We start from the raw sequence: 26,085 nt of genomic DNA on the forward strand, positions 1-26,085 counted from the left end.
TTGTGTTTGTTTTGGTTATTTACTTTCCTATGGGCATCTATATTTGGTCCAAGCTAAATAAAGGGGGTGAAGGTCGTGTGTAGTCTTTTAAAAACTATTTTTATAACTCAATCAATATAATAATTAATTATTTTTATATCTAAAATTAGTTGTTATTTAATGATTTTTTTATTACAGGTTTAAGATGAGAAACGTAGATCTAGATTCAGTTTAAATGTGATGAAATAGAAAATGATATGAGATAAGAGAGTGTGGATATGGATAGATGCAGGGCAACTGGGAGTATCTATTTGTGAGATTCAGAGTTTAGCATTGTTCTGGGAACTATTTAAATATGTATTGTTTAGGAGAGTGAATATGGGCATACCTGTTTTGCAAATAAGGTTTACAATGTTTGAGTGAGGAAATTTTGCTAAGAACTTTAATTTGTCAAATAACACTGCAACATGTCTTTCACCTATGTCGTTTGTCATAAGTGGTGACAAATGACAAAGGAAAGGGGTATAGTAATGATAAAATTGAACACATTAAAACAAAGGGCAAAATGATTTTTGAGTGGGTTTTGTGAACACATAACGTTGGTTATTACCATACACTTCCAAAATATTCTCTATCAATGTTGATTGAAATATCAAATTTGCATAAACAAAACAAATAATCTCATTACCATCAATAAAAAAATCATAACTAAGTTGACTAAAAAGGTGTCATAATTAGGTCATCTGTGTTGATAAAAAGAAGAGTTTGATCATCGTCGACTTAAAAATATGATTTGCCATATCAAACATTTTAACATTTTTATTGAAATAAATTACCCTCTAAAATTCTTTATGAAAACACATGCTACAATGTGCCAAAAAGAAATGAAGGTGAAAGTAAAAAAAAATGCCTTTGTTTTAACAACGAGTTTTAAGGGGGAAAATCATTAAGATAGCAATCATCATTCGTATACACAAACTGGGTTGGAAACCCTTTTCATGGACCAATACCAAGAAGCACACTCATTGCGCACCTCTCTCTCTCTCTCTCGCTCATATTCTTTCCAGTGAAATATCCAATTGTCGTAATGGATAGTAACTCAAACTCACTAATACAAGATCACAATAAAATGTCAAACATCAGTTTCAGCTCCCTGTGACTTTTTTAGCTTAGCAACAAGAACCCACATGTTGGCAAGTTCATTTTCCAGGTATGCTTCCCTTTGCTTTGATTCTTCAATCGTCCTTTGAAGCTCGACTTCTTTGTGATCTCTGTCTAAAAGAGCAGATTCGTATGAAAGTTCCCTTTCTTTACTCAAGGCAAGTTCTCTCTTGATATCAGAGTTTAATCCACCCTGGTCATTTCTTCTAACATGACTTTCTCTTCTTCCATTTCGGACTGTTCCAGTTCCACTACTTCTACGTTGGGCAGGAGAGTTCTTCAATACAGCCTGCTCATTCAATAATCTCTCATTCTGGTTCATTAGTTTGGCAACTTCTTCTGACAACGCCTTAAGCTCAACGGCAGCAGCAGAAGCTAGGCCTTTGGCATATGAACTCTCTTCTGCGAGTTTCTGATTCCGAAGTTCTAACTGTTCTTCTGATTCTGTTAGTTCCGCCAACTTGTGCTTCAGCTCTTCTATCTCGTTTGCCTAATTAATTGTACAGATAAGTGGAAATAATAGTTTGAATATAAGGCAAATACTAAATGTAAATGTCATTTGATGATGATAATATAAAGCACTGCAGCACTAGAACAGATGGCAAGTACGGGCGATTTTCAGATTTTAGACACATCCTATCTGCCTGATTGTATTTTCTTCCCTAGACCGTGAGGAAGTTCGAAGTGAAAATTTTAAATCCAAAGTCACGAGTTTAGTTTGCTCTTTGATGTTAAAATTCGTTTGGTATCAGATGACTCGTACATAAGGAGGTAGTTTGGTAAGTATAGCGGTTCAATGATGAGTAAAACTGTGGGATGAATTTCATTAGCAAAAACGGAAAGAAGAAAGAAAACTGAAATGATATATAGTAACTAAGACGCATATTTTGCGTGGCAGGTTTTAGAAAGCCTAAACAAGATTAGGTGATGACTGAATGGTCCATATTTCCCTTCAAAAAACACATTTATGCTAGTTTTAAGATGTTTATGGAATGACAAATGGTTTTGGATTAATGTGAAATTCTATTCCTAATTATCACTCCCATAGTGGAATGTGAAACTAAGAAATCAAATGGGATTACCACTCAATGTAGATCCCACAAGGAAGAAAAAATATACCTGCTGTTGCAAAAGAATCTTTTCATCAGAATTGGTCATCATGGCAGATTCCTTTTCAAGGTAAGATTCATCATGGTAATCTTTGGTTACAGAGAAATGTTGAGAATGATCGAGTATAGGCCTTAAGTTACTCAACTCCAGTGCATCTGCAAGCTGCTGTTTCAGAGAGCAAACTGTTTCTTGAAGGCTTTCACATTCACGGATCTGACAATGCCAAATTTTTTGCTTAGCTAAAAGCACAAAAAGAAGACTACAAGAAATTTGATACAAAATTATTTAGGCATTTTCACCTTCTGATGAAGCTGTTCTTGAATTATATGGTTATCTGCTGTTTTGACCTGAATATGCGAAAAATTATGTGATACGAGACTAATCAGAAACAATCTGCGGCAAAGGCTGTATGTTCATTGTGGAAGTTACACTGTATATGCTAATAATATAATAAGAGCATCGCCTTCTTGTATGATCAGAGCAAGGCTTTAAAAAATTATAACAAATTACTTAATTACTATCTACTATTTATTCTGATTTGAACTACACTAACTCCGTTTACAAACCAAAAGTTTATTTAAATTTTAACCGTCAAAAAGCTCCACAAGAAGACATATTGAGTGTTGAATACTTGAATTTCAATTAAAGACTAAAATATGGCAAAATTTATATAATGGTCACCTCCAGTTCAAAGGATTTTTCATTTAATTGTGTGAGTAGCTCGGCGAGATTCTGCAACACAAAACAACCAGCATTGAATTGGAGAAGTAACAAGTGAAAGAAAAGCAACAATGATATAAAATGAATATACTAGCGATACCCCTGATTCATCCAGCTTATTGGAGGCAATGAAAGAATCAGCAATTTGCTTTTGCAGAAAATTTATCTGTTCCTTCTTAGCCTTAATTTCATCTTTTAACCGTTCCATCTCCACCTTAAGTATAAATTAACCACAAAAAGATCAACTCCCAGATATACTGGCGTAATAGTGAAAGTTATCATACTAATCAAGGCAAACATTGATTTAGAAATAGTAGCCTACATGAATCTGATCCATTTGAGGATTTCTTGCAGCTTCCAGAGACAATCTCTTCAGAGTACTTGAATGAAGAGATACTTCTTCCGAGAGAATCTTTTGTTGCTCCCTCAAGAGATCAATCTCATCAATTGATTTAATGCTTATCTAGAAATAAGAAGAAAAAAAACTGGAATCTAGCAAGGAATAAAAAAAATATGTGTGTGTGTGTGTGTGGCCATAGCATACAAAAACTCATCACATCTCTAGCAAGAACTTCCATATCCATATTTCAGTAATGAAGATAGAGATAGGTTCCCAAAAATAAAGTACTTTAAGAAAGATTCATCCAACTGGACTCAACACATGACTACTATACTACTCTTTTAGCTAAGTCTAACACATGCTCAGATATGCAAAAATATCAATAGATAAAAGTTATTACAATACTAGAATTTGGCTACAAACCAAATAAACAATGTTTGAGAATACTCGTAACCCAGGAATAAAAAATAATAATTTACTTCAAAAATCTCTTTCCTGGTTATACAAGAAAATTTTATCACAAATTTTAACTGAGTAAAAATTTGGATATTTAAAACATGTGATTCTGCCTCTATATGTGTGTGCGCATTGCTACCAAAATTGAGATATGTTAAGGTGATTTTTAAGACTATGGAAATGACTTATAAATTGCTTAATTGGGTTTTGGCAAAACAAAGCGAATGAGAGATTTTTCAAATGCCAGGCTTGTGTTAGCATTAACTTATTTAGATTATAACCAAAATCTTTGATCAATTATTTCACCAAAAGAATCAAATTCAAAAGGCATAAGAAATGGCAATTTTTCTCAAGCTGCAGAATGAAACAATAAAAGCAGTCAAGAGCATACCAGAGGTGTCTCTTGTCCCAATAAACTATCCTCACGAATTTCTTTATCCTCTCTTGTTGCTGATACAAAATCCGTCGATGGAGAGCTTTGTGCAGGTAGAGAATGGGAATGTCTGGACTCCGCATGATTGCCACTTTCAGCAAGAGGAGTAGAAGGTGTGCTAACAGATTTTGTTCCACATGATTTATCACTGGTGCCTGAAAAGGCACTTAACCCAGTATCTCGTTTCTGAATAAAAGAAAAAAAATAGTGAAATGCAGGAACTTGAAGAAACGGGACATTAACGTATAAGAATACAGCAAAATAAATCATGATTAAAAGAAGGTTTAAACTCTTGCATAATTAAATGCGGTCCACAAATTTCAGGAATGATGATTAAAATTCTCAATTGTGAAGTATTACCTACAAAATGAACCTCAAAATAATTCCTGATCAAGAAAAAAGTGCTTCCAAAATTTTAATTAGAATGAGAAATAATTATACGTACCACATCCTAAAATATTTTATAATTTTTAGTTAATGTATTAATGACGTACCACATCCTAAATTTGAACAAATTGTTGTCCCTCTGTATCCATGTTATACCAAATATACCTTTGACTCCTTGGTAAAAGGATTTTAACATTATGTTGATGGTTGTAAATTCAAACAGAAATACACATTTTAAATTCTCATAGGAATGAATTCAACACAACATTTTAATTAGAATAATTTAAACCAAATTTCACCCGGAAATGCATAAAAGGCCATCACTCCATGAACCTGATATATTAATTATTTTATACATAAGGTTTAACAAATATTTTGTTCCTTAATTTCCAAAGACCATAGACTGGATTGATATGCCTGAGATAGAAGTGATGGAATAACTACAAAATATTAGATGAATATAACGGAACTTAATAGATTAGGATAAATCCTGTTATTTTTTAGACAACTCTTCCTTATTTTAGGGAGCTAATGTTAGGAACTTTATCTAGTTCATAGGGATCTTATCTTTAGGAAGTTATTTGTTCTCCAATATTAGTACAAATAGGACTATTGGGTTAGTATTCTGAGTCATAATATTACATTATATTAATTTAGGCAATGTTTAGATACATTTCTCATCAAGAAAAATAAGGAGGAAAAATATCAATTCAACCACCCTGCTACGATATCTTTCTAGCAATACACTTCAATCAGACTCTAATATTGACTTATCTTTTCATCCATGTTTTATGAAGCCCACTTTAGAGTTTGTTATTTTCCTTTTGAGAGTGCGTGCTAATTTTTCTTAAGTCATAAGCTTAAAGCTTAGTAAGCTTTAGCTCGAGAGTGAGAGTGAGAGTGAGAACACTCACAACAGATTAAGATAATTCTTTATTATTTTCCTTATTTAGTCTTTATATAGCATATTTAAAGAGTTAACTTAATAGAGGAATCAAAAGACAACTTACCCGCATCTTCAACCAATTTAGTAACCCATGTTTCTTTGTCTTTTTCTCTTCCTTATAAGAATCATCAGCTGTATCCACATTCCCCTCTAAATTAGCATGCAGATCAGTGTTCTCGTCATCTGAGATTAAATCCCTTCTTTTGTGTGGAAGGTATGCCAACTGTAAACACAATTGACAATTAGAAAAATATACATGAGTAAAAGAAGTAAGCAGAGTAGCGTCATCTTATGTTAGTATGTAAAACAACAACTTAAATTCTTGGTATTAGAGAAGAAAACATTGATATAGCTAATCTGAAAAGAGAAATACCTCTTCTTCCCCAAACAACAACTTAAATTCTTGGTATTAGAGAAGAAAACATTGATATAGCTAATCTGAAAAGAGAAATACCTCTTCTTCCCCAAAAGAATGTCTTCTACGAGGACCAGGACGATTAGAAAATCTAGTTGAGTGTGCTGGTTTAGTGGAGACCAAAATTAACTTAGTCAAGCGTTGAATTCTTCCTAATAAAGCAGCTTTAGCTTCTTCTTCTTCTTCCAATCTTGATTGCAACTTGACTTGACCATCTTCTAGCTTTACACATTACACAAGAATTGATGACTATTTAAATTCAGAATGTTGAATTTCGTAGAATAACTATGAACTCAATACAAAGGAAATTTAGTTCAAAATAATTTCCATAATTAATATTACATTAATTTCCAATTCCACGCATAATAATATTTAGAGTGGAAACAATTGAAAAATAATTACCTGTATTGCCTTTATGATTAATATCTAGAAAATATTTATAGAAAAATCACATTCTGAAAACCATCTTTAAGCTAAAAAAGGATATGTTGAAGATCCCACATCGACTAGAGATTAGGACATTTCATTGTATATAAGTGGGTGCAAGCCGGTTTTATGGGGTTGAGTTAGGCTTAAAGTCCACTCTGTAATAGGATACCAAAAATAAAACAAAGCCTGGTAATATAACAACGTCTACCTTTTGTTTTAGGAGCACAAAGTCAACTTCGCCAGTTTCTTTTGGCTGAATTGAGACAATACCCCGCTTCATTTGTTCCAATTCTTCCTTTAAGTGCTGAATCTCATGCTGGTATTTCTTGATAAGTGACTTTTCATCAATTATCTGTAGGTTCAATTTAACATGTAAATTAGTTAAGGGAGCAGAGATGCTACGAGATTGCTGGATGTGATTCCCAGATAGAAGGATTTCATTAAAAGAAAAACATCAAATAAAAGACTTCTAATCTTTTTAAAATATTTACAGGCTATAATTCCTCAAGAAATGTCAGATGTAGGACAACAAAGTGAAAAGTCAAGAAAATGTTGCTTCCAAACTACATGAAATGGTTTACTTACTGAATTTAAAACATCCCATTCCAACTAGATACTCCTTTGAACTACTAACATAGAAAATCTTCTAAAATACCTTCCCACATAAATTATTCATGTTCAAATTACTTGCAACCAATTTCAATTAAGCATTCTGGGATGCAGCTATATAGGTCTAGAAGGGATAAGGTTCTCTGGACATGTACGCACAGCATGGTAGGTAATAATATAGGTAATTTTCAAGCATCCACTACTAGAGAATACCCTAGGTAAATTTTAATATTCTACTTGACAGAATCTTGATGAAATTATTTTCCTACTCTCAAGAATAACTTCATTTTAAGGTTGGCTTTAAATCAAAGATTGACCACCATGAGAAGTTACAACAGGTTTACAAATTACAATTGGAGTGTTGCATGTGTAGTAGGCTGATTGAATAGAGTATACATTGTACAAAGGGAGCAGCATTTGTATTTTGTACTGTGCAGGTTGTATAGAAATAAAACTTCAATATACCGTGTTTTGAGCTGCTTGTATTTCAATGTGCTTTGCCCTGTGGGCAAACTTCAATGTATTATGTGTCTCTTCAGCATTACTTGATGAAGGTGTTACTGTGCAAATGAGCTGTATTTTAAATGACAGCAAAATGTCAGAATAACCATGTTTCAAGTTTTGGGCCACAAAGATCATCATAGTAAAATTTATTTTAGTAAACAAATGAATGTAATCACATTTCTGAATATCTATACAAAAGTAAAGCCTTACAGATATACGCCCATGACCACTGAGAGAAGACTGAAGTAGTCTAGTCAATTTGGAGTCCCTATAAGGTATATGACTAGCTCTGCATTCAGTCAATTTTGAAATAACCTGTGCAACAAAAATAATCACACTTCACAAAGCTATTAAGAACTGCACGCATTCAGGTAAACAGTATATAAGTGCAGGTAATCATTGGATGACAAACATGTACTGAGTAAACATATTGTTGAAAGGATGAGCGACAAAACAAGTCACGGAGGATGATACTGCTCTCTGTACCATGTTGAAAAGAGAGAAACTAAGAAGGAATGCAAATAATTTCGTGTCTTGGATACATACATGAGTATTCTTATTTATAATGAAGAAGTGATACAATAATATGGAACAAAATCAAAATCTAATGATGCAAAATAGTTGGTAAGATGTTTCCCTATCACATCCCTATTTAATGTAATCAAATCATATCTCTAACACATATCAAAGCAAAAGGGAAGTCCAAATCCTAGAATCTAGAAAAAGGAAGTGTGTGAAGGTAATGGGATCAATGGTAAAAGAAAGAAAGGAGGATGTATGATACATCAACTGATAAGCTATATACACAAGAACCCAAGCAAAAAAGGTAAAGAAATGGCGTGAATGGAAATAGAATAAAAGTGAGAAAAATAGAAAGAGCAACATAAATAAGTTGGTAAGAGAGTGCAAAAGTACTGGTTGGGGGCCACTCACTTATTCATCTCTCCTTTGTATCCTTATCCTACCCAGAAAACCCATTAATTCCATCATCCTTATTTACATCCCCTACCCTTAAACCAAACAGACCATTAGCTTGCTGGTCAAGTCAGTTAGTTTCAGTTCAGTTAGGTTGGTATAAATACAATTCTTGTAACAGATCTTTATAACTTTGTCATTCAATGAAATTAAGAATTATCTCCGAACTTTCTCTCAAAATCTTAAACCTAATACATTGTCAAGCCATTGATCCTTGATGGATCCTTCTTCTCCTCCACCTCCTCTTCTCTGGTGACCTACTTCACTCCATTTCAAAAGAGCACCATGAGAAGAACTTTCTTTGCTGGCACGAACAGGTAGAACCTGTGAGTAAGGCATATAGGCTTTGTAACATTGTTGTTGCTCCATATTTCCTCTCCATATTTGCAATCAATCCGATAGAATCTTGAATTTTGAGAATTTTGTTTGGAAAAACAGGATCAAATGAGGCTCTCACGGTTGCAATCATCTTTGTCATCTAAGATTTCCATGCATTTTAGGTTTCATACACACCTATGAACTTCGAGAAAAACTTCATGACTATTTTCAGAAGCGAACTCCCTTAGCAAGCACAAGAACTACAAACATGATGATGACCTAATAGCCTAAACTTGAGAGAGTTAGTTCAAGATATAATGACCAGGTGATCTAGACTTCAATACTCGCCTTCCCCATTCTTCTAATGAAAACTTGAATTTCAGCATAAGTTAGGTGAGCCTATGCATTATCAATATTTCAAGTCCACCGAGCTCGATTAAGGGGCATGTTAGAGGGATGTAATAAAAAACCATTCATGTGTTTTCACCCAAGAGATTAAACTTGTGGGGTAGTTGACTCTTGATATGTTATCTTTTAAATTTTCAAGTTTTGGTGGATTAAATTTAAAAAGATAGGCTGGTTTAACTTAAATAATTCTGGTCTCTTCTAGCCCATATCAGTACATTCTAGGCTAGTTCAGTATGACTGACAATGACAAATGAATAACTAGACAACAACAAAAAAGAAATCTAACAGACACAGAGAACACTGCAAATTTGGTGAAAAGACATGGATATCTCAAAAGAAAAAACAGAGAGAATCTGATACGATCAGCGAACAGAGTTTGAGATCTCACAGTTCCAAGAGTTAGAAGACTTTTATTAATGTAAGATCCTTCTCTCCTTCTCAAGCCAGTTGTTTCAGCCCTTGAGCTCTCAGAACCTGCCAGATCGATGAGGTTCTGCATATATAAGTAAAGTATTTTTAAAAAGAAAAAAGTAAGTTACAATAGCAAATTGTAAAGCATGAATAATAAAATCATTGCCCAAGTTAAAAATTGGAATATAACACATTTGCAATGAGAAGGAATTGGAAAAAAAATTCTGAAACACAATTCAATAATTACCAGTTGAGACAATGTTACTGCTTCTCCTTCACTATTTTCACCACATGGACTACTCTCTACAGTCTGTCACAAGATGGCCAAAAGTTAAAAGAGTAAAATTATCTCTTCATAAAAACAACTCTTGGCACACAAAAAAAAAGTCCTTCTAATCATATGAAGGAAAAGAAAATGTCAAGAATAAGGAGCATTCTAAAAAAACTTCGGAATTTGGATTAAAGATGGTCATCAAGAGTTGCTCCAATGTAACTCAATCAAGTGATGTGTGCAGGAACAAAATCCTAATTACAAAGCTGCATTACATGCTTATTAAATATAACTGCATGAAAGTGTGACTCAAGATGTGAACACACATGGAACAAGTATAAATGTCAATAATATAGCTAGGATAGGACATAATAAAAGAACTATGATAGCAACTAAATAAAAAATATTATTGATCCTTTAAGGTCTTGCAAACCCACCAGGGAAAATATTGTGTGGCTCCTGCTGCTGAGTAGGTTGAAGTTTGTGGACCCAACATGTCTGTGCTCTGTTATCAAATTAAATAACATAACTCAGCAGTGGCACACCAAGTAGTGTTATAGCGCAATCCAATTCCCAATATCATTAACAGGACAGGTTAATTAGGTTTGTTTAGGATTTACAAACCAACCACTCATATGCCTCATATATGTCGTATGCAGCTACTTTGTGTTAGTGAGAATATCATATTAAAAATTGTCCATCAATATGCTAAGTATTTTAAATGCATAATAAATTTCCCAAAAGAAAACTTCCAAACAAGGTGATAGGAACTGGATTTACCATGGAATATTAATACGGAAAATTGCAGAGAAAAGTGTTCCGGTTGCAAAGCGAAAATGCAGAAGATAGAGAGCTAGGAATAAAGATGTAGAAGAGAAACTTCTTTGCCCATTTGCAAAAAACACCCAAAACTACCCCAATTGATTTCCTACCTCTCATTTGCCCCCTCTTCCCATAAATCATCACTCAGCCTCTGACTTTACTTCAATGCCCCCCCCACACTTCTTGTCACATTAAAATTTGGTACGGCCTGTGTAAGTCCCTCTTGCCTTTACCCATGTAGTTTTCCATGACAAAGCATTGAAAATATGTTCTCTCCTATGGTCTTAACAGTGATAATTTAAAAATTACATAAACTCCAAAAACTATCTACTAAAGAAACAACAGAAAAAGAAGTAAGACTTTTATATAGTATGCAAACCAACAAACTGGAACAATTCAGAAGAAGCAAAAATAGCTGGCATATTTACCTTCTCCGGCTGCTATAAGGGACAGTGCATGAGCAGGGGAGAGTACAACCTCTTCCTTTATTCCCTCAACGAAGGTTCCCTACATAATAATCAACATGTTAAACTTAGAAGGGAAAATGTAGAGAAAGAGAGAACAGAATCTTTCTTGTGAGAATTTAAAGAATGGGAGTGCTTTTCTTAGAATATATGAAGTATCCAATAATATCTTGGTTACTTCTTAAAATATCTTAAGATTATTTTTTAAAACTTATCCTCATTATCTATTAGGATCTTACCATATTTCCGTATCTCATGTTTTGGTTTCTATTTAGTTAGGACTACAATTAATATAAAGAAGGATTGATTGGTGCTCCCATTTCCACTGTTTATGTGATTTGTAGGGAATCTCCACCATGTATCACTTGGTCCAACGGGCTTTTGGGATGGGGAGGAGTGAGTGTTGGAAAATCCCACATAGTTTGTCTCAAGTACTAGGGTGCAGTGTACACCTGTTGGACACCTTTACTTAATATAAATTGGTTAAGATGGAATCTAATGTAGGGGAAATGTTAGAAATATAAACATAAAATCAGTTTGCATCTTCAATTAACAGCTTAAGATTTTGGGATATCGAATCCTCCATAACCAAGTGGTCTAGAGTTCAATCCTTGACATCCCAGTTCTTCTAATAAAAAGGTTTGATTTCAACACAAGGTGGACCCATGCATTATCCATACATTAACCCCAATAGACTCTTGCATAAAGGTGGCATTAGAAATATTAATTTAAAATCATTAATGTATTCATTCATCTTCACCTAACAGCTTAAACATTTGGTATAGATTGTTCATGACGAATTTATTATTCAGAAGTATGTAGGACATAGGTAAATCAAGATGTCTATACACACACACATATGTAAGTGCAACATCGACATACTATTTTCTCTGTGAAATACCATAACATGTAAATGTCACAAGTTCTCTCTCAAAATACTCCTATTTTGTATTTTGCATGACTATTAATAAGCATTTTAAGCCTAACTGTACCTACTTATATACTATAATTTGATAATATTTTAAATTCATATGAGATCTCCAACACACCACTCACGCTTAGGATTGGACATCTAAAACATGAGACTAGATATTCGCAGGTGGTCTAATAGCAACCTAATAGAAAGTGGCATAGTAAACCTAACAAACCTTACTATGATAGACTCGAACAACATCTAATGCAATATTTTTACTTCCCTCTCAGATTCGAGTAGGGTAATAATGTTTCCTTCTCTCACAAGTCCTTTCACTTTACTCATGAATCATGAGATGATATGGTAGTTCTAATCATCCAAAAACTTCATTCTAACCTGAGTCAGATGTCCTCTGGATCTAGTACGACCCATAACATTAACACCAAGAGCATGCTTCACATGAGACTCCATCCTAATATGGATGATGAGTGAAGAAAGTAGGTTAGGATCTTAGAAAGTAAACTTTAAGTCTAACTCAACCTCATAAAATTGGTTTGTAAAATGAGGTTTTGTTAGGAACCAAGAATTATAAAGAGAAGAAAAGAAATGTTTTTATTGAATAGAATGAAAATAACCAAAAATAGGAGAGCACTCTCTCCTTCAAAGGCTTCCCCTTCACAAAGAGCTAAAGCTCAATCTACAAAAATCACACACTCCCCTCCCCCTCTCCTTTTTTATTTATATCTAACTAGCACCTCAAATAACTAACTCGTGACTATTCTAATTCTAACTAATTTCTCTTCTATGTGTATCCTAACTTTTACCCACTTATATATTATAATGTGATCATATCTTTAGTCGATGTGGGATCTCCAACACACATCATCACGTCAAGGACAGCAAATCTCGAGTGTGGAACTAAATACTTGTAGGTGGTCTAATAATGACTTGATAGCAGATGGCACAATAAGTCTGACAACTTCTCTAAGGTATAGTTTGCTACCATCTTAGAAGATCAATTTTAAATCTAACTCAACTTCACAAAATTAGTTTGTAATGTAACTTATAAACTATAATTTAGTTACATCTCAAGTCAATGTCCAATTGTTCAAACGCAGCATATATTATTTTCTAGTACTTCATTTCTTCCAAATAGATAGAAGATATGGAGAACTTCTGCCTCAACAATTATGTCTCATTATTATTTTAGTCCCTAGAACTTTATCTTCCATGAATATACAACCTTTATGGCAGTCCATGGAAGAAAAACAAAAATTTGTCATACGATATCACAGAAACACTGCGGGCAAATATGGAAGCATAGAAGGTAAATTAAAAGGCAAATTGAAAAAATAAAACATAGAAAAAAAAATTCTAAACACAACAATAAAAGATAATAACAAATTCAAAATATATTATATCAAGTGAGATTCATGAATGTGTTTAGGGAAATGTTTCTTTGACACTCAAAAAGAAAACAACATACATTTGACAACCAATTATAATAATATTTTAAATTAAAAAATAAAATAAATATAATTAAATAATAATTTATTGGGTTGTGAAGTGAATGTGTTTTACTATGTGGGTGTTAAAGTATCACCTTCACCACCCATGTGTTTAATAAAGTAAGCATAAAGTCTCATTCATAACAGCACTAAAAGGAAAGATAAAAGCTACAAAGCTGAAAATGTTAAGACATGACATATAATAATAAGTTAAAAATCTGCTCCTTCTCCCCATACTCTAGGTAATGATGATTAAAGATGCTTACCAGAGTTTCAAGTCCAACTCCATCACGTAAGTTTATTGAAATTATTTAGTAACAAACAATCAAGAAAAGAATTTCAGTGTCTAATCACTGAAGTTATAGAAAAAGGGACTGATATGACAACGTAACAAACCATCGATATTCAGTATGCAGTTAATCACTTAATCTACCTGCCTAATAATGCCCATGATGCTTTATAGCATCCATCTACATAATAAATTGATGTCAATGTCATAATTTCAAGTCAGTGATTCACATGAATTGACCCTAACTCAACTATGGTTAATATACTCAATAATAAAAAAATTGGAGTAGAGACCAATAACAACACAGTCAAAGAAAATCAAAATAACTTAATCCAAACTTTAATCTCAATTAGTTATCAAGAATAAAGACAGAATATGATAAAATTTGGTAAGAAAAAAATAAAATCAGCACCTGAGCATCCTCTCTGATTCTTAAGTTCTGTCCAGTTGGATTTAATAAGTCATTAACCACCTGAAATAAAGCCAAAGCTTTAGGGGTAGCAGTAACATTTCATTAAATTTCTTTAAATTTCATTTTATGCACAGCTCAGAATAAAATAATTAAGTTTGAGGAAGACAATATCAACATGAAGACAAGCAAGAAGCTAGAGAACAGGAAGCAGCCTACCTCATTGTAGATCTCCAGATATGAAACTCGAAGAAGAAACTCTCTGTTTGGAGTCTGGTGAAAGGATCATCCGATTTTATAATGTATAGGGTAAGAAGTACAATAAACAGAAGCAACAGAAAACTGGCATTCAACATACCTCTTGGATAATGCTAAAAGCGTCCTTCACAGCAAGAGGTATAATTCCTGGAGATCTTTGATCACCCTGGAAATACGAGTTTAATAAGCATATTGGGTGCATTTAATGCATACTACAGTACAGCACAGGCATTTAAGTTTTGGAACAAATTTCTAGCTTGTGCATCATTTGATGAACAATGGACATTGTTCTATCTAATCATAAAATAGTATATTATTATATATTTTAATTATTTATTATAAAGTAATATAGTATTATATATTTTAACAAATTATAATATATATATATATGTTTACATAATACAAATGTAAAAGTTTATGAATTGCAGTATTATTGCCACACTTTTATCCACCTTTTTTGTTGTGGAAAAGTAAGACCATAGTTCTATGGTCTACCAGTAAAAGACTTCTAAGTAGTAATACAGAGCTGTTTTATGTTTGTCGATCCATTATCATATATAATAGTGGAGTCAGAGTGAGGGAGAACATGTGTAATTTTGTCTTTTGAGGATCTTGTACTTCGAGCATTGCCCCTTTTTTACAGAATAACAAAAAATAAGTTTTTGTTCTGTCATCTCCCACTTCTTTTGTTTTGTCTCACAACTCTTTAAATTCAAAGGTTAATCAAGTACTTTAATGCTGTCTTGTCCCTTGTTTTTGTGTAAATCAAATGGATTCATAATGTTATACACAGTATCCCCAATTCCTATCTTACTAAGTAAGTACTATCACCATGTAACACAATAGCTAATAAGATCAATTAAATTATGTATTCTTATATTCAAAATTAGCTTATGGAGAAGTTAATTTCTAATTTTCTCTCCTAGAAGGACCTTATGTTCGATCAATCACAGCCCTTAGTCTATGATACTTGTTGGCCATATTCTTCAGCGTGAAAAAGAGGGGCATGTGCATCTGTCCACACTTCTTTCCTTAAAACTCTTGAGTGAAGGAACATGTTAGATATAACATCCTTAATGTTTATTAACCTAATAGCTTCTAGGTATGGTTTGATGATCACAAATACCTTGCCATGGAAAGGCCATATAAATATACGCATATAGGTAAATTTATTATACATTTCCTTCTCTTTATTTTTGGAAGAGACCACAGGTATCCTCCACTGGCAACAGTTGTGCTCAAGCCATATAGTGTTTTACCTGACTCAATTAGGATTTCTCAATGCAAAATAGATGTGATCTCTACCAATAAAAGATCAACAAGATGAGGGGAGAAAAAAAATTTAAGTGTGATCTTACATGCATTGTATGAGTCTTCCCACTACTTGTTACACCATATGCAAATATTGTACCTGCAATAAAAATCGAAGAATGGTTCAATTGTAAGTTACTCATATATGAAAAATTATAGTTCCTTGGAGATATAAGTCACGACGGATGATGACTTTTAATTGAAATGACCAACTTAAAGAAGAAAGTGCCACTAATAAATAGGTTGCCATATAAAGGAAATTGCATGCATATCACCCATAAGGGAAATGCTCCATGCTCCAAATGATCAAGTTACCTCACTTTCTTTCTGCATTGATCATGTGAAGGTCCAAGCCAACTGGTTATTGTATGCAACGACAACATTATGTGAAACCAGTTGCTAAGATCTTGAATCTCAAACCTCTAGAGGTTACATCATGATCTGGCCTACCTCCCTAAGCAAGCATCTGAGCAGTTTACAATCTTATTTTATCAACAATCATAAGGTAAGTGAACAGTTGAAGCCAGAAAATATATGGCTTCTACATATATTGATCAAATTTTTATGGATGGCAATTCTTGGTAAATTTTTGTCAACAGTCCGTCAAGTGTCAATACCATTGACAGTTCCAAAGTCAAAATATCAAACTTGATTTTTAATGAGCATTAGTATCAAACAAATAGCTGTTTGTAAATATCAAACTAAACAAATCAAATTATAGACTCTAAATTAGTTGACATAATACTGTTTAGTGTTATCTTACAGCTTACATTCGCAAACTAATCTGGCATAACAAGGATAATTTGATCATAGCAAAACCATATTTTATACTTTAATCTAGCCAAACAAATAGAAGTAATAATTCAATCTGTCAATTACCATTGATGCCCTCCATAGCACCACTAATAGTATGTTGAGCAGCAACATCATAGACCTGCCTAGTTGTAGTTGTGGGACCAAAGACACGATCTACAAGTAACAGGAAAAACTTAAATACACAGCATTGACATGAAATAAAGAGAGGGAGAGAAAGATAATTTCTCAAGAAAAAAATCCATGCAATAAATTATTTTATTTGCAAAAATTGTACAATAACATGATATTTAGAATCTTTTCTCAGAGGATCATGACAGGTTTATTATATCATTAACCTTCAAATTATGTCAACTATTTTTACTTGAAATTAACAGAACCAAAAGTGGGTCAGTTAGAATTAAAGTAGGGAATCAGTTTCTCAATTCTATGACTACTATGGTTAGGTGTGTCCCACTGCTAAGTCCTCACTTGGACTCATTTTCTTATATAAGGATCCATGTAAGGAAGAAAATCCTCAAATGACATTGCCTAAAAGCATGCTAAATTTGGAGGCTTGCTTGGGAGCATATGCTGACAATTGGGCATGTGATGTGTCCTGAAAACTTGTATCATTTCCTAGTCATTAATTTCAGAGGTCTAAGTAGTACATGCTCACAGTACTTCGGCACCTGTAGTTAATAAACAACGCTTAGAATGCTAATGTAACATATCTTTATCTGCTTGGCCTTTCTTTGGTGTTCAATACACAGATGCTTCCCAGGAGTTCCCATCATAGATTTCGAAAGGGATTGGGAGAGCTATTTTGTATAATTAGTTGTTTTGCTTTTGTTTAGTGTCTGGCTTTCCTATTAGATTTGCCTAACGATGATTCTCATCCTTCTCTCTCTTAATATTAATATTCCTTTCTTTCTTCTAATAAAAGATTATTCTTCTTATCCCAAAAAAGATACTAATACTTCCGGCTTTGGTTTCATCAATTCAATCAGCGTGTCAGCAATAACCTCACCATTCATTGCTGCGATCACCTTCACAAGCTTCTATTCTCAAAAATAAATCGAAGAGAAGTTGAATGCGAAATGATGTACAATATTTTTAACCTCAAAAGCACCAAACTCGCAAACTACTAACACATACATTTTAATTTCACATTCCAAACCAATCAAACAAAAGAAAACTACAAAAACCCTATTCATAAACATCAAATTTCCTTATATTTACCGTAAGCATACGCTAGGGACGGGTTATACTCGTTCCGCACCACGGTTTCTCCATCAGCGTACCACGCTATCTCCTCTCCCTGACGAATTTCCCTGGGACTACCATTCCACAAACAAACCCCAATCAAACTAAAACCCAAACAAACTCAAAACGACGATGCACAGCTCCGAAACGCAAACACTTACTTCAGAGGACGAAACCGCACCGTAACGGTCACATTCTCCTTCACGTCCAAAGGCACGCCTTCGGAAAACGAATACGGCGTCTTGCTCAGAGCGGAAGAAGACGCCGGCGAGCTCAGACCATCCACGGAAGTTTCTAGAAACTGCTTGGAAGACGACGTCGTTGAAGACGTCGGCGAATTCGCAGCTCTGGAACCGCTCAATCGTAATCCCTTGGACTTCGCGCTTCGTTTCGAAGCCATCGCCATAACTCCAATCCACAATTCACAAACAGCGCAAAAACAACAACAAGTTAACTCGACGAAAACGTTGATTTCATTCTAATTCGTAAGGAAAACAGAAAAAACGCGGAAATGATAAAGAAAAAATTAGGTGAATTAGTGAATTACTTCAATCTGTTGTGAGTTACAGTCCGAAGAGGAAGAAGCAGCCGAAAATCCAAAGAAACGATTCCGCGGAATTCTGGAAAGAGAGAGAATATCAGAGGCGCATTGCAAGGAGACGGAGAATCGGAGACAGATCGGAGAGGGGAATAAATAGGGAAAGTGGTGTGAGGGAATTCAGAGAGTGGAGAAGGAAAAAATCGCGCATCAAATTCTTCAACACAAGGAGAGAGAGAGAAACGGTGAGTTTTGTTTTGTTTGAGAATGGGTTAAGCTACATTAGTCTTGGCTTGGAAGTGATGAAGCGAAAGGGCATTGACATTGGGTTAAGGTTGGGTGGTAAGAAGTCAACGTCAGAGATGGATTATAACAAATGCTTTTTTTCTCTGACAGATAGGAAACGAGTGTTTAGTAACCCAGAAAAGGTGTGGTGCCCAACTTCCGCCACTGTACAAAGTGGGAACCAAAATATGATAGTGGTGGGGCTTTGTTGTGTCTTGCTTCTGTGTACAAAAAAAATGGTGGGGCTCTTCTTTTCTTTTCTAATGCTAATGTGTAGGACTACACATATGTTTACTAAAAATTAATTCATTAATTAACTAAGTTAACTCCTAAAATTTTGTGTCATGATAGTGTATTAGATATTCATACTCCTAAAATATATATCGATGGAGTGTTTAATTTAAAAAAAAAATTATTAATTTTTTATAATTTTAACATTATTTTAAGATAATTTTAGAAAATATATATAAATTAATTTTTTAAAAATTCAAATTTATTATATAAATTTTTATTATAATCATAAAATTAAAGAATAAATTATTTTGAATCAGACATAAAAAAATTATTTTTTCTATTAAATATTTATGTATATAAACTTTTATTATAATTTATATAATTTATAATTATATAATATATAAATATGTATCTCTGTTATATTTTAAAAATGATACGCATATTTATGTCTGAGGTACATATAGTATTATAAACTAAAGTAAACATATATATAATAATTACATAAACTTACATGAAATTCCAAAAAATTATTAGTTTCTAGTAGTCACAATGAGATATACTTTTAAAGACTAGATTAACTCTTTGACTTGATTAATTTAGTGGTTATGATTAATCTATTCCAATAAAAAAAATAGCGGTCAAACAAAGAGAATTTTTAATATGTTTTTTTAGTTCTCAAACTTGGGTGATTTTTTCTCTCCAATTTAAAATTGTTCTTTAGTCTCGTAATTTATAGATAACTTATTTTTTAATCATAGTTGATGTCACTAGAAATTTAGATGATGTGGCTAATGATAATTTTTCTAATGGTTTGAAAAAATTGTGTTTTGTAGTGGTTTTAAACTCCAAAATTTCGATTCACAACCTGGTTATAATAAAATATAATGTGTATAGTTTTAAACGGTTCATTGAGAATTTTAGATGCTTTTGGATTTTTGGTATCTTAATCATTTTCATTTTCGGAGTTTCAACGAGCTTATGATGCTCCACATATGACTTTTTTCATATTATATTTTAATTGAACCATTGTTTGCCCCTTAAATGTCCCAATAGCTATATAATAAATAATAGTAAGAACGTAACGCCTATTATATACTCGATTATTTAAAAAATATAAGATGCAGGATAAAATTGATATGGTGCAGGAAAAAAAGAAGTTGTCTTCCAGTAACGTGGTGGTAATGGATCTAAAACAACCAATGAAGGAGCAACGATGCAGAGGCTGTTTCTTCCTGCACCTCCATACATTTTGAAAATATATCTTTTATGTAATATTTCGGATTATATAATTTGGAAGTTTTTTTCAAATTCATAATTAGTTTATGGATTACATAATCCGGAAACATTTTTTTAGATGCATTATTAGTTTTTGAATTATGTAATCCGAAAGTCTTTTTTAGCTTTTGAATTACATAATTTGAAAGTCTTTTTCAAATGCGTATTTCGATTACAAAATCCAGAAATTACTCTTTGGGAGTGACACAAAAAAGTTAAAAAAGTATTTTTACGTTGTATATGAAGATGACAGAAAAACCTATGGAAGTACGGGAAGAAACAGTCCGATGCAGACTCACTCTTTGTGACCAAAAAAGAAGAAGATAAAATGAATGGTTTAAAATATACATGTTATTAAGGAGATACTGGTCATTTCATAATTCCATGGAGTTGCAGATTGGAATTATGGGGTGAGAAGGAAATAGCCCATTAGCAAATAATATAGTTGCACCACCATTGCTTGATCCACCGGTGGGTATTTTTTTGCAGGAAAAAAAGAAAAAAATTAGGGATGCCAATAACAATGACAAACAAACAATGGACCTAATTGGGGTTTGAAATGTTCGCGTTGGCAATTTCTTCAACAACCCAATAGTAAATAAAACATTGATTTATGGTCATTGCTTCCTGCACCAATCAATTTTGACTCGCACCCAACAAAAATTTTAAAATTTCTTTCCTTCATTTTTACATATTTGCTTACGAATTTCAATATTCAGAAATTATTTTTATACATTCCGAATTTTGAAATCTGAAAAGTTCATTTTCATATTTCATTTAAACTTTTGGATGGTCATATCCAGAAGTGAATAATAAGTTCTGGATTTTCATATCCAGAATTATGTGTTATAAATAGTGTTGAAGATTGATATCCATAACTCATTTATGTTTGCTTACGGATCTTGACATCCGGAAGGTTATTTATGTTGTCAAAATAAATTTCTGGATGGTGAAATCTGGAAATGACATACTAGTTCCGGATTTATATATCTAGAACTTTGTAATTTGACTTACGGATATGAATATTCGAAAGACAAAAATTTAAAATTATTAAAAACAAAATAAACATTTTACGTGACTGTGTTCGTCCATGTCATAAATGATATGTTACAGGAGAATCAGCCTTGATTTATTAGCATGGAAATGTTACCAATTTCTATTTATTACACCATAAAAATGACGATTTTCCCCTAAAATTAAAACATTGATTTATTAACATGGAATTGTTACCATTTTTATGGTCAAATCAAGGTATTACACATATCTTCTTTTACCTACTCGCATTCTTCACATTTTCGTCCCTAATAAAATTATGATTTTTTCCCTGTTAGTTTATTTTTAGGAATTTAAATTCTGCAAAACCAATTTCTTTTGTAATTTAAAAAAAAACTAGACATGTGTATTTTTTATAATTAAGTTTCATCAATTTCATTTGTTACTCGTTTTGTGACTGAACTTCTGAAGTCTGTTCATATATTACGGAGTTAAACTTCCAAAAAATCTGTTTTGTTATACACATTCTAAAATTAAAAACATGAACTTCTTAAAATATTAGAGGAAAATCTCCAACCATGACTGTAGCATTCGCTTTCAGTTTTCATTCTCGTGATAATAAAACATAATAATAGTGCTCATAATGCAACAAACAAATAAATGATGTACTTTATATCTAAATTAAATAAATAAAAGAATAACATATAAAATATATATCTTTTGATCAAATTATAAATTATGGAAGACTTTATGTGGGTTCATTGTTTTTTATGTATGGAAGAAGGATATAAAATTTTCTTAAGATATTTTGGTACTTATATTCTATGAGAGGAGGAAAGTGATAGTTGTGTATCCAAAATGTAACCTCTAGATTTTTGAAAAATAAAAACTATTTTTCACCGAAATAAAAAAACTATAAATATTTTTTTTATTACTAATAAATCAATAAAAAAATCACTTTTATTTCATATATATATATATATATTTATTTATTTGATGCTATTTTTGATGCAGTTCAACACACACAATAGAATAAAATATACTTGTAGGATTGGTAACCTCAACATAAGATCATTTTGAAACCGATTTAACAATAAGGGTATTGTATTAGTAATGGATCTTTACCATATAAGAACAATTCTCATTCAACCAACTGAAACCCGTGACAGAAAAACAAAGACATTACTTTAGGAAGGTGTGAGTGAAAAAACAAATATGCATATAAAAGGGCCTTATAGTTTTGTAGCCCTTTGCCGATAAAAAGAAGTTTTGTAGCCCAGCTATATATTAAGCTGTTTGTTTAGGGCTGTTTCTTCCTTTACCTCCGTAGCTTCTCCTCGCACCCTCGTAGGTCAGACGAAAAGACCATTTTATCCTTAAAAATTTCATTCTGGATTGTAGAATTAGAAAGGTATTTCCATATTCATAAATACTTTCTCGATTTTGTAATCTAATATGTATTTTTTTCTATTTACACATCTCAAATGTAGAATCTGAAAGGTATTTTTGTATTCATATTGTAAAATCTGAAAGATATTTACGTATTCAAAAATACATTCTAGATTCTGCAATCCATTTTTTTTTATGTATTTTTTTTTATTTACACATCCTGGATTGAAATATATTTCTGAAGCTGAAAATATCTTTCATATTTCATAATATGAAATATATTTTTTTAAATAAACATATTTTAGAAATAACTTATGGATTATATAATAATTTGGAATTTTTCCAAATCACTCAAGAAAACATCAATGGAATAAAAAGAGTATTTTTGGTATCTTAAAAAATATGGGATGCAAAAGAAGAAGAAGAGGGGCATGAAGAAACAAACTTTGTTTAGTTATTAAGCACACAATAAAGTTTACTTGATAGAATGTTCACAAGTCCTTTCTTCAAGCCTAAACTATAATAATTAACAAAATTATTAGATATTTCACATGAATAACATAATGAAGAAAATCCTTTCATACATACATGTCCATATATATACTCTAACATCTGTAACTTGTGAACTTGAAATATACCATAAACACCTCTTTAATTTATTGCAAATTATCCCATGGTCCATGCTGAACCATGTGGTAGCTTTATCCCTTTTCATCATGCCAAGAACAAACTATATCTTAAAATATGGAAATAATACTTACAGGTCTGTAATGATCTTATATTACGCAAGATCTTTTTGAGTTTGAAAACGGGCTATTTATATATATACAACCTTATTTACCTCATTCTGAGATTTAACCTGTTGTCAGAATTAAGAATAGAGGAGACAAAAACAAACTCAGGACCACCATTTTCAACTTTTTTGTTACATGTCAATAATTAAGTTTCCCAAAGTTTAGGTGGAGATCCATGAATGATTATATCTAACATTTTCAACCATCTTCTTAGATCTAGAATCACTTCAAAAGATATAGATACAGTTCAAGAACTCACTATATACTTGGTTTTCCTCAAACTCACCCATGATAGGAACTTCATCATAATATTCTCTAATTGGTTTAATCAACTTGTAGTTAACTATTTTGAAAGATTTCATACCTAGTTCTTCTGTCACCCATTTCTGAATTTCTCCAAAAAAGTCCTTCTAAAAGGAAAACTTACACTCATCGTTCATTCGACATGGAGTAATATGAATTAATTTATAGTAACTGTTTTAGTACACAATTGGTTAATTGAAATGTTAGAAACCAGAAAATTCCAACCAATTATGCAACCCCAAGTTTGGACAATCTTAATTAAAACCTATATTTGGATAATCACAAGTAAGGCCTTAACCTTTGGATAGATGATTTTATAAAATTTATAGGAAATTCAAATACATGTTCTCAATTTAAATACATTAAATTTAAATCACTTTCAAATATTTTATTTTTAGATAAAACAATTCAAATTTATTAAACTTTAATTTTTTATTACAATAAAGTATTTGATTATCATCAATAGAAAAAAAAAGTCTCTTCAATCCGACATGGATAAAAAAATGACTAATATAAACTTTAATTAAAAAATTTTGCTACCATTCTTGACTTTGAAGTTGAGTTAAAATAGTATAAGAATAAGAAAAGAGGCACAAAACTTAAGTGAGTAGAGAATGTTATGGACTTTAAGTTTAACTTAATCCCATAAAATCGATTCATGGAAGTAATGTTTGCACCCAATTATATACAATGAAATGTCATTATCTCTAGTCGACGTGGATCTCCATCAGAGAAAAATGAAGAATTTCAAAACTATTACTTTTTAAATAAAATTTAAAATTATATATAATTTAAAATATTCAAATTAGTTTTTTATAAATTCATAAAGTGAAGTAGGTGATTCAGACGATTAGGTGTTTGAAAATAGATGAGAATGAGAAGACAATGAAAATGAAGGATTGCAAGTTGGCACCTGGTCATAGGTACCCCCACCTTTGTGAAGCAAACAATGGGCACATATATTTGATACAAGTGTTTGTCCCCAAATGAAAAAAGAGAAAAAAATGAAAAGAAAGGGTTACAACACATACGTGAAGACAGAATATATGTTTAGTCGTCCATAACTAGTTATGATTGCTTTCCTGGTTTGTCCTCAACTTAGCTTTACAGTTTTGGACTATGCGTGTGTGGTGCATCTTAGCCTTTTGCGATCATATATGGAACCTTTTGTTTCACCCATTTCACATCAAACCTCACCTACCCCACATCATTAACCATTCAAGAAAAGGTCAAGTAGGTTAGTGTGTGGAGCAAACCAATGGAAACACAAGATAAAACCACACCAAGTTAGACACTCTTTCTTTTTTCTTTTGGTGGAGGACCACATTTATTAAGGAAATAATGATTTTACAATTCACAAGAACAAGGGACCAGTGAAAGAGTGCTGGTTTAATTTCAATTCACCCCGTACTACTATATTTGCCCTACCAACTACATCTCTCTTGTTGTATAATAATATGTATACAAATACGTACATTATACTGTGCTGATACAGTGCTGTGTGGGGAGAGAGAAATGAGAAATTTTCAGGTGGGCTAGGGTTCATTAGAGTATAGAAATTGATAACAGAAACGTGCAGCATTTGGTTTGGACAACACATGCAGCTCTGATGCACTGGATTCTTGCTCAGAAGGGAAAATGGCTAGGTTAAACCTGCAAAGAAGTTGACACTTCTTGTCATTACACAGTTGACACGAGTTTTCTTTTTTTGTTTTTGGTGCACATTAAAGTTCAAATACAGTGGCAAATTAGTTAGAACAGCTGCATCCACTGAGCCCGAGTGCATGGTTCAATCAGCTAGCCAGCTAGGGTTTTCACATTTCCATTTACAGATGTAGGTAAAACCCAGTAAATTAATGTCTTTTCAGATTTGTTCCTTACTCCAATTAAATAACATGTGTGATTCTTGTAAATCATTATCAGACAATAAGAGAAGGTATTTGCTCTTGTTATTAAGGTTGAAGATTTTAAATTCAATAGAGATTAGTATATTTATAGTATATATTTGAGTACAAATCTCATTTTATAAGCTTGTTTTATGAAGTTGTTTTATGAAGTTGAATTAGATTTAAAGTTCATTTTTTAATATGGTGAGAGTCATTTCGAGTATATTTTAGTAATTGTTTGATTAGCTTATCAGGTCACCCGTTATCGGATCGTTATCAGACTATTCATAATATGTAGTCTCACGCACGAGTTGGCAACCTCGACCTGAGAGGGTGTGTTGGAGATTCCAAATTTATCAGATATTAAGACACTTTATAGTATATATGTGGGTATAAATCTCACCTCAAACCGATTTTATGAAGTTGAGTTACACTTAAAATTCACTCTTACATACACCACTTAAAAACAAAATTTTCTATGATG

General features: G+C 32.4%; 1 protein-coding gene across 3 annotated transcripts; it reads right to left on the reverse strand.

Moving 5' to 3' along the window:
- Positions 1-907: 907 nt before the first annotated feature.
- On the reverse strand, positions 908-18,956 carry LOC137830661 (kinesin-like protein KIN-7K, chloroplastic). Of its 3 annotated transcripts, XM_090304456.1 has the most exons (25): positions 18,452-18,726; positions 18,066-18,312; positions 17,881-17,978; positions 16,726-16,815; positions 15,894-15,946; positions 14,636-14,701; positions 14,497-14,550; positions 14,281-14,340; positions 12,468-12,543; positions 11,123-11,201; positions 10,310-10,377; positions 9,849-9,911; positions 9,579-9,683; positions 7,700-7,804; positions 7,451-7,558; positions 6,585-6,728; positions 5,987-6,169; positions 5,597-5,755; positions 4,158-4,385; positions 3,293-3,433; positions 3,071-3,184; positions 2,932-2,982; positions 2,550-2,597; positions 2,260-2,463; positions 908-1,630 (listed from the first exon to the last, which is right to left on the reverse strand). In XM_090304456.1, exons 8-25 carry the CDS (start codon positions 14,286-14,288, stop codon positions 1,112-1,114), a joined length of 2,403 nt encoding a protein of 800 aa, XP_090160582.1. In that variant the 5' UTR covers positions 14,289-14,340; positions 14,497-14,550; positions 14,636-14,701; positions 15,894-15,946; positions 16,726-16,815; positions 17,881-17,978; positions 18,066-18,312; positions 18,452-18,726; the 3' UTR covers positions 908-1,111. The 3 variants fall into 3 exon arrangements, with proteins under 3 accessions (XP_090160582.1, XP_068494223.1, XP_068494224.1); XM_068638122.1 differs by lacking the exon at positions 12,468-12,543 and having other exon boundaries at positions 18,452-18,956; XM_068638123.1 differs by lacking the exons at positions 12,468-12,543; positions 16,726-16,815; positions 17,881-17,978; positions 18,066-18,312; positions 18,452-18,726 and adding an exon at positions 16,162-16,300.
- Between the last annotated feature and the right edge of the window lie 7,129 nt (positions 18,957-26,085).

The sequence above is a fragment of the Phaseolus vulgaris genome, chromosome 7 (genome assembly GCF_051622355.1).
Source record: "Phaseolus vulgaris cultivar YP4 chromosome 7, ASM5162235v1, whole genome shotgun sequence".
Classification (NCBI taxonomy): domain Eukaryota; kingdom Viridiplantae; phylum Streptophyta; class Magnoliopsida; order Fabales; family Fabaceae; genus Phaseolus; species Phaseolus vulgaris.

Coding starts and splice junctions, on each gene's coding strand:
- LOC137830661 (XM_068638122.1), bottom strand. CDS start 18,310: ATGGCGATGGCTTCGAAACGAAGCGCGAAGTCCAAGGGATTACGATTG. Junction 14,551..14,635: donor CTTTTAGCATTATCCAAGAG/GTATGTTGAATG, acceptor TCCTTTCACCAG/ACTCCAAACAGAGAGTTTCT. Junction 1,631..2,259: donor AGATTCTTTTGCAACAGCAG/GTATATTTTTTC, acceptor ACAATTAATTAG/GCAAACGAGATAGAAGAGCT.